Source organism: Marmota flaviventris, unplaced genomic scaffold (assembly GCF_047511675.1).
Source record: "Marmota flaviventris isolate mMarFla1 unplaced genomic scaffold, mMarFla1.hap1 Scaffold_45, whole genome shotgun sequence".
Lineage (NCBI taxonomy): Eukaryota > Metazoa > Chordata > Mammalia > Rodentia > Sciuridae > Marmota > Marmota flaviventris.
In genome coordinates, this window is record NW_027288277.1 from 230,895 (window position 1) to 241,015 (window position 10,121).

The window sequence follows — 10,121 nt, forward strand, 5'->3', positions numbered from 1 at the left end:
AGAAAAAGAAAAAAAAAAGAAAAACTGTGGAAAGTTGAAACTAGTAATTATTCACCAAATATTAAACTTAATTGGAAATCATATTTGGGAATATTAAGTTGTTTTGGTGTTACAATTACCCTTTTCTATTTGGATTGATGTTCACTCTTTCTAATGCAGTTCTAAGGAATGTGAGTAAATGTATTCATTTATCAGCAGAGACCCATTTTGACATGACTTCAGAGGAAGAGCACAAAAGTTTTGATGACGCTCAATGTATCCAGTCTCAGGTATGTCAACATATAAAGCATTTCTTCCTGTTTCCTCTTGTTTTTTCTTCTTGAAGAAAGTAAAGGAGGCCAAATGAAAATACCTTTTAAATAGTCTTTTGGAATCCAGGCATTATATATTACTAATTACATCTAAAACCACTCTGAACTGGTTAGAATCTGAAAATAGTATTAGTAGTCTTGTCAACTTATAGCTAAATTTATTATGTAATGGAGGCAAAACAATTCTAAATGTTGCTTGTGCTTTCACTTGCATAAACATTTTGAAAAATAAAAAGTTGAGACTAAATTTCAGAGTGACGAATAACCACCTGGGTTATGAATGGTAATGGTCACTGACTGCATTCATGTGAAAGGGTGATGTTGTCAAAGGCTCAAAATTCTAGTGAAAATCAGTAGTTATTTGCTACAAGTTGAAAATACATATATATATATATATATATATATATATATATATATATATATATGTATTAACTTTACATCCTGGTTAATGTTTATTTGTTATTTTTTGTTTATTTTTTATTGATTTTTCAAAAAAATAAATGACAGCAGAATGCATTATAATTCTTATTACACATATATAGCACATTTTTTTTATATCTCTGGTTGTGTATAAAGTATGTTGACCCAATTTCTGTCTTCTTACATGTATTAAACAATTTTTTCTGTGGTGACCTTTTCATTTTGTTTCTCATCCTTGCAGAAAATTCAGTCAATATGTTGAATAATTTTATCAAAATGTCTTAGTATATTAAAAAAATGTATTTGTGTGCATTAATGGGGAATGATGGAATTTAGAGATGCTGTCTAATCTTTTTTCTCACATTGCCAACATTCCTGGTGTGAGATTTAGCACACATCTAGATTTATTTTATTTGGCTGGCATATGTAGGTCCTTGGGTTTACAGCTTTCCCTTTGGGGTGTATCCTGGGCAGGGGCCATATCTCAGTGTCAAATCCCCAACTGATCACCTAAGTCTCATATTTTCAAACAAAAACTTTGTTAGTTCATTGTTTAAAAAGTGGAATCCTATTTAATATGAAACATAATCCTCAAAATTCTTTAAAATAAGACTTGAAAGCCTTCTCACATTTGATGATGAATGCAAAGTCAGATGAGTTACAATGAATATCATTCCTCCCATCCTTTGGGGTGTATACACCTTTGTTAGCATGTTGTCAAGGAATGCCTTTTTTATGACATCCACCCTGCTTTTACCAAATCAGGAGCCATTGGAAGATAAGTGTTCAGCTTCATCTGGAGCACAATGCTAAGACACCCTATGGAAAGTATGACTGCTCAGTCTGTAGCTATCTACATGTTAGTTAGCTGCTTTCAAGACCAAAATTTGGGTGATGTCTAAAAGAGTGATAGTGAAGTCTTCATGCAGCTCATTGGGGTCCTTTATTTTGCAGGTATTTTTTGAGGATCATCCACAGATGTGTGTATCTCACTCATCTGGAGAGAGACATCATAAAGCAAAAGAGAAAGAAGATGGATATGTCCATGGAAAGAAAAACATATTCTACACAGTTCCTTTGATAGAATATTGATTTATAACATGAGTGCTGATATATTCTAGTACTGGGAGAAATGAACCTAGTAAACAGGGAATAAAGAAAAAGCAAGAAAGATAAAGAGTTGTCTCTCTCAAGACCAAAGTCCAGCAGCAGGTTATAGTGGGAGTGTCCCTCTTAGTTTCTGTACAAGTATAGACCACAGGGAAATTGGAAAACTTGAATTTTTATGTTGGAAAGAATAATGTTCTTCACATTCTACCTGCTTTCTGTTCATTTCTCAGTGTATTTTCATTTTCCTCAGGGAATCTTTTCTATAGATCAGATTTATGTATTAGATCACAAACCTCTTTTCTAATATCATCTGTCTAAAATTATAATGATCATTTTTGTGTATGTCTGTCTTCTCCATTAGACTTTAAGCTAAAGAAAAATAGGGGTCTAATCTCATCTGCTATATCTTCAGAGTTCAGCATATTGTGTTACGTGTTTTATGCACTCATTGCTTTAGTGTATAAATAATGCATGTGAAATATACAGCATTCATATATGTAAATTAGTCACATATTTTATTTCTATCTTCTTTTTTTCTGACAGATTCTGTTAGCCTGTTTAAAACCCAGAAAGCAGTTCTATCACTTCAAAGAATAATAAAAAGCAAACAAAGTCACTGCACACAGTGTTCACTACATGTTAAAAAAATGCACAACTGGAAAATGAGATTCATGAGCTAAAAAAGAGGGTATCCGAGTTTAAGCAAGAAAACATAGAATTGAAACAACAACTCCACAATTTGAGGTATTATATCCTACATTGAAAGAAGGAGTGGAATCTTTTCCTTTAATCCAGTAAAATAAGAAGGACAAATTTTTTTAACTACTGCCTCATCTGTTAGCACTTTGCAAGGGAGAAAACGTGAATAAATTATAAAATTCTTACAAATATGATAGCATATTATTAAATGTGATTACTTCTAAAAATAAGTTCATATTTTTCCCCATCACAATTTTAATGGCTCTATGGAAGCCCATCTGCTAGTAATCTATTTATTTAACAAACATAATTTGGGATTGTTATTTGTTTATATTTTTATCTTTTTATTACAATTAATATTTCAAGAAATATCATTTATAAAAAAAAATCATTTCCTACTCACATACCATGGCATGTGCCTATAATTCCAGCAGCTTGGGAGACAAAGATAGGAGGATCAAAACTTCAAAATAATCCTCATCAACATAACAGCAATGTCCTAAGCAAATTAATGAGACCTTGTCTCACCCCCCCCCCCCGCAAAAAAAAAATGAAAAAGACCTTGGGATCTAGCTAAGGGATTTAGCTTCTGTGGGTTCAATCCCTGGTACCAAAGTTGGGGATGAGAAGAAAAGAAAAAAAAAAAACTTTCTATATTTCTGTTTACTTTTGAAAAAAATTTCAATATAGAGTTATTTGGTTAAAGTGGGAAACTTTAAAAAGATTACAGAATTTTTAAATTTCTCTCAAGAAAGTTTATATTCCACCAATGAGGCATTTTTCACTGCCCTGAAACATGTTATTATACATTTATAGTTTTTAGGCTGATTTTGGGGCTTAAACTAAGGGTTTTGTGTTACTAGTGTGATGTGCTAGTGCTGAGCTAGACCCTTGGCTACACTTCTAACATTAACATTCATTAAAAAATGAAATGAAAACAGATTTTTTTTTATTCAAATCCATTCTCATTCATAAATTTGTTCATATTTCTTTATTGAAAGGACTTATACTTTTTATGTTTTTTAGGTATACATGACAGTAGACTATATGTTGACATAAATTTATTTTTGTTATGTCTTATATTCCATTGTGTGTGTGCACACACACACATATCATATTTTTTTATCCATTCATCTGTTGAAGAACATTACTCTTCATTATTGGATTAAATATTAGGTCCCATCTTGTTCAAAAATGGATTTTGAGTTTTTTGTAAAATACATAATGATCAAAAAGGTAAGTTGAGAGTGTTACCATAAAAGAAACATAAAAAGTATAATAACAGGTATTAGATTATTTATCCCAGTTCGAGGTCATAGTAATACAGAAGATACATATGTTTTATATCTTTATTGCATTTATATGTGGTACAAGAATCGAACCTAGCACCTTACCCTTGTTAGGCAAACACTCTACCACTGTGCTACAACCCCAGCTCCAAAAGACTCATATTGAAAAAAGAATGTCTGAATATGCTGTTACACTGTAAGCCAATTATAGGTATACCTGACATATTTTATGAAGATAAATGATATTACTACTGAATTCATAAGTTTGTATATAAACAATGTCTTTAAAACTTATTTGACATGAAATTATCTTTTTAACTGCGGAGGATCTATGATTGTGCAAAAAAAATTACCTTTAACTTGTCAATTTACCAAATCATTTCTAAATTCCTTTTCTGTGGTATCTAAAAGATTTGCTAGTAACAGAAACTTATCAAATAACAAAACAATCTTTTATTATTGACTTTCAATTATGTATGTTTTACACAAGATTAAAGGAGAAATTTAAAATGTTAAACTAGAAAAGCTTCAGAGAACATAGAATTTTTATTAAGATACTAAATCAGCATACAAAGAGCCAGAACATAAAAAGACATTTTTGGTTTTTGGCAAAAATCAATTAAAAGGCATCCATATTAACTTCAGATATACCTTAAAAGAAGATGAGGTGAAGAGAAAAAATGATGATATGTTACATGAAAAAAATAAGAACCCATTAAAAGAAAAAGAAACAGAATACAACAAAGAGGATCAAGTGAGAAAGCAAGCTGAAATCTCTGTACAATAGATACAGAATTGGAGACTGCAAAAAATCATTTTAATCAGGTAAATGAACATTCAGTAAAATTTAAAATTTTTACTGTATTTCATTTGAATTATTTATAAAAATCCCTTTAACTTATTGTATGTGGCCATGTTTCACTTAATGATGGCAATGTGGTCTGAGGAATGTGCTGTTTGGCAATTTCACCAACATGCAGTCATCATGTGTGTGTACTTCCACACACTTCAGACATCTCCCACAATGCCAGGAATCACAGACTTATAGAACCTCCTTTTATATGCAGTCTGCTGTTTACCAAAGCATGGGTATGTGGGGTGTGAACTATTATTTTGATTTAAAACACAATGTTCATTATTTGGCAATAAAAAAATTTAAAAAAAGATCTGACAAACCAGAAAAAAACACACAATGTTATCTGACTCTAAAATTAAATAATGATATTTATGACAAAACTAGTTACAGCAAAACTTAGCATCTGGTAGTTGTTCAGCATTTGTTTTCTGAATGAAGAAGTTTAGTTTAATCACTGACATAAATACAAATTTGGGTGTTTTATGTTAAAATACAAACTAAATAGCTATGCAACTCTTTAAAACATTTTTTAAAGTGTTTCACAATTACATTTCTGTCTGCATTTAAGAAATGTTTTCACTCACCCAAATTTATCTGTCATTTGTGCAATTGAAATGTAAGACATTTACTCATAAAGAATAAATCTACCTTTTGGAATTATTTTTTAATCTTGAAGGTCCCACTCTTAAATTAAACATTTAGACTTCTGTCACCTGCTGATATACAGCCAAAACCTTGCTGAAATAAATTTGTAGATTTTAGCAGAACAAAATGAAACCTACAGACAATTTCCATGAGAACATAATGCCAGAATTTACAATATGAAATTTCAGTAACATATCTTTGCAAACAAAAAGAGATAGACATGTGCAGAAAGGAAATGTTTCCTGAATTATTTTCTTCTGTTTTCAAATGAGTGAGTGTGTGTGTGTGTGTGTGTGTGTGTGTGTGTAACATGGTTAAACAGTAAATCTATTAATCATGGGAAAGTATAGAGGGTTTTAAATCCATATATTTATAACCATAATGTACATATTTTGTAGGTGAGAGGTGCAATTTTTGTCCCATTGAATTAAATAATGTTCTTAATTCAACTGTATTTCTCCGCAGCAGTCCCATGACGACTTTCAGAGTAGCCTTATAAAGAGAAAAGACTTTTATTATTTTCCAGAGGAATAGATGATTCTTCTATGATCTCAAAACCCTTGTTTCTAATAGTAGATTTTCTAGTTTGGGGAAGTTACTTTGCTCTCTTGTTGTATTAATGTGCATTACTACTCCCACTGTTAAGTAAGGAGGAAAAATGGGGCCAGCAAATACTCTGGTTTTGTAAATCATTTTCTCACTTTTGAGAAGAGAAATAAACACTTTGCTCCAAGTAATCTCCTACTTCAGCACAAAACACCTTTGGAAAAAATGGCATACCATAATATGTTCTTGGAAATAAATTACTGGTAAGTATTTGTTCCTAATACATAAGATCTGTTTATTTCCTTTATTTTATATTGACTCATGTTTCAATCTTCACTGAGATGAAACAAATGCTACTTAGTAGAAATCTCAGGATTTTCTGAGTAGAGCCTTACACATTTTGCCTTATTTGTCATTTGTATTTTGAAACACAGGCCTTCTTTGGTGTTTATCCATTCATAGGACAGAAGTAACTGGCTTTGTGGATGAGCACTAGAAGCAGAGGCAAAAGACTTGGAGAAAAATCATGCAATTTGCCTATGTTTTTAGCCTTGTGCTCCTTTTCAGAATTGTGATACATTGTTCATTGATATAGATCATGTGTTTAATGCTGTTCCTACATTTATCATTTATCAATAGATGCAATTCTCATTCCCAGCTACAAAATGTTAGAAAACAAAATATGCTAGGAATATTTTTAGGAAAAGACCTTGGAGAACTTTTGTATGTCTCAGTAGATGTAGAGCTAAGGCTCTTACTATGGTCTGGTTGAATACATGAGGTGTCAGATTGCAAACTTATTCTTCTTAAAGTTAAATGTTATTTTATTTGCCACTGAAGCCATCCCAACAGATAGGTACATAATAAAATATTTGGAATTTTTAACTGGTTAAAGGGTAGATCATATGATCCTAAAAGTGGATCAACATGAGAAATAGTGAATTCTAATTTTTATTTATTGTTTTGGGTATACATTACAATAGAGTTCTTTTGGTGTATTACACATACATAGCATATAACTTCTTCTATGTAGAGTTTTTCCGGTCATGTACTCATATGTGAACATAGGAATGTAATGTCAGATTCATTCTACTATATTCCCCTCCCCTCTCAGCCCTTTATTCACTTTTGTCTAACCAACAAACTTCTATTCTTTTATCCTCCACCCTTATGTGTGTAAGCAGCTACATGTTAAGGAGAATATTCAGACTTTGGATTTGGAGGACTGGATTATTTCACTTGGCATGACAGTGTCCAGTTCCATTTATTTGCCAGCAAATGCCATAATTTCATTCTTCATAGCTGAATCCATTGTGTATATATGACACATTGTCTTTATCCTTCCATGTGTTGAAAGGCACCTAGGTTGGTTCCACAGCTTAACTTTTGTGAAGATCTGCTATAAATATTTATGTGGCTGTGTCACTATAGTATCATTGGAGTATACACTGAGGAGAAGAATAACTGGGTCAAATGGTCATTTCTTTCCAGGTTTTGTGAGAAATCTATATACAGCTTTCCTGAAAAATTGCTTGGTGCAATGTATGAGTGAATCTTTTCCCCACATTCTCACCAACATTTATTGTTACTTGCATTCTTTATATCTCAGTGTAGTTTTAATTTTCATTTTTCTAATCACTAAAGATGTTGAACATTTTTTTCATATACTTGTTAACTGTTTGTACATATTTTTCTTTGAAGTGCTTGCTCAGTTTTTTGTTCATTTATTGATTGGGTTATTTTTTGTTTGTGAGTTATTTTTTGAGTTGTTTATATATTCTGGAGATTAATGCTCTATCTGACATGTCAGTGACAAAGATTTTCTCCCATTCTATATGCTGTCTACTCACATTCTTGATGGTTTCCTTTGCTGTAAAGATACCACCCCATTTATTGATTCTTTATTTTGCTTCTTGTGCTTTAAGTGTCTTTTTGAGGAATTCAGTTCCTACAATGACAAGATGGAGTGCTGGGCCTGTCTAGTCTTGTAATAGGTCTAGGGTCTTTTATCTATTATCTAGGTCCTTGATCCACTTTGTTTTTGAGAAATAGGGGTTAAATTTATCCTACGACATATGAGTTTTCAGTTTTCCCAGCACAATTGGTTGAGGAACATATCCTTTCCCCAATGCATGTTTTATAGTGTGTTTGTCTAGTATTAGATAACTATATGTGTGGGGTTTTCTCTGTCACTTCTCTTCTGCAAAGTTATTTTTTTTACATTGGCAAACTAACTAATCACTTAATCTATTCTTTCATTCTGGTATAATGCAGATTTTTTCAATCTTTATTTTTTTTTCTTTTTTTATAATCAGGAATTGAACCAGGGTGCTCAACCACTGAGATGCATCCCAGTTATTTATTTATTTATTTATTTATTTATTTATTTATGAATGAGTCAGGGTCTCACTGAATTGCTGAAGACTGGCTTTGAACCTGTGATCCTCCTGCCTCTGTATCCTGAGACACTGGTATTACAAGCATAAGCCCCTGAACCTGGCAGTTATTACATTCTTTAAGTTGTAATTTTCTTTTACTCTCATAGATCCATCTTCTTGAATTAACTTTTGAACTCCTGGGAATTTATATTTTTATAAGCTCAGAAGTTTACATCTAATTTTTCTTCTGTGGGTACCTATTTATTGAAACCCTTTCACCATATAAATATACAGGTTTTTCTTTAATTTCAGTGAAAATTATGAAACATCATTTTATTGAGTGCTAACTAAATGTATCCTTGGTTTTATTTAGGTTTCTCCTAGTGACGGGACAGAGAACAAGCTATTGCATAAATATCACAAGAAGAAGGATGAGGTCTCTATGAAAAGACTGGGAATAGACATAGTAAAATATCAGAACCAGGAAAAGAAGTGCTTTGAGAATACTGAAATTTTAAGAGAAAAGAATACCAGCCTTCCATGGACACAAAAATTGAATGAGGAAACACTTATGGAAATATTTCAGGACAATGAACAGTTGGGTATTTGGAAAGTTGAGAGTACATTGCAAAATTTCACACCTGAGAGTGAAAAACAAAGCACAGAAAGAACAGAAACAGATGTCAAATCTCACCCTGCCAGATCTGGTCCTGCTCCACCCCATCATGGTGAAAGTCCAACACCAAAAAGAAATCTAGAACTTGCTTTCCAGAGAGGCAGAGATAAAGACTTTAGTTCACAGGAAAAAAAGAATATTGATGTATCTAACCTAAACGGTAGTAGTCAGATTTCTTCCCAACAGGTTCCAAAGTCTAAAGTAAAAACAAGTGACCTAGAAAACGAGCTGCATCAGACAAGAGTAATGACTTTGGCTACAGATCAAGTAAACAGACACCTAAAACAAAGACAGTGCCAACTGAAGGAGATGGAACACAGGTATCAAAATGAAGAAAGAAAAAGGAATGAACACCTCAGAAAGCAGGAAGCTTCTAAAGAGAAGGTATCTAAACTACAAAGAGAAACTACATTGCGTGAAGACCAATTGCATGACTATCAGAACAAAGGTGAAAATAAAATAGATGGAATTATTAATGTCCAAACCCAATTTTATGATGTTATAAAAAACTTCAAGCTCAGAATGACAGATATCATCTCATGCTGGAAAACAAATATTTGTAATTAATCAATGAAACTAATCATTTAAAAGAACAACTGGATCAATATGGAAAGGATAAAGCAGAAGAAGTAAGTATCAAGCAAGATATCTTTATAAAGAGTCTTCAAAGGAATACTCAAAGTGATATCTGCTTATGGCTAAATGTTGAATCTTGATGAATATAAAAATGTAGATATTGTGAATGTGTTTCTGTATCAACACAGAACTACAACCTGTTGTCCAGCAAAAATAACTTAGACCTCATTTGCAGCACAACAAGTCTGTGTTTGAAGTGCTGAGTATTCCAATTTCCCTGCTCTGATTCTTACACACTGTGTACATATTTTAAAATAACTATAGGTACCCATGTGTCAACTAAACACAAAAGACTTAGTTAAAATGAATTTTAATATTTAAAAAGGAGAAAATTTTAAAAACTTGGGCCTAACAGAACCTTCAATTTAAGAAATTGTTTCTTATAAAGATTTAAGAGGTTGAGTTAAGTTTTTTTTGTAGGTTTATATGCTGACATTAGTAATATGGTCTCAATAATGCTGAAACAATATCTAGTTTTGGTGCTATTAATTCAACCCAAAGTTTTCACATGCAAAACACATGTTCTACCAATGAGCTACATCCCATTACTGAATA

The 10,121-nt window shown here is 32.0% G+C and overlaps 1 protein-coding gene across 1 annotated transcript; it reads left to right on the plus strand.

The window, feature by feature from the left end:
* The first annotated feature begins 212 nt into the window (after positions 1-212).
* On the plus strand, positions 213-9,497 carry LOC139704213 (ankyrin repeat domain-containing protein 26-like). The gene is made up of 2 exons (XM_071607264.1): positions 213-269; positions 8,628-9,497. The coding sequence occupies exons 1-2, from the start codon at positions 213-215 to the stop codon at positions 9,495-9,497; spliced, it is 927 nt and encodes a 308-aa protein (XP_071463365.1).
* The last annotated feature ends 624 nt before the right edge of the window (positions 9,498-10,121 follow it).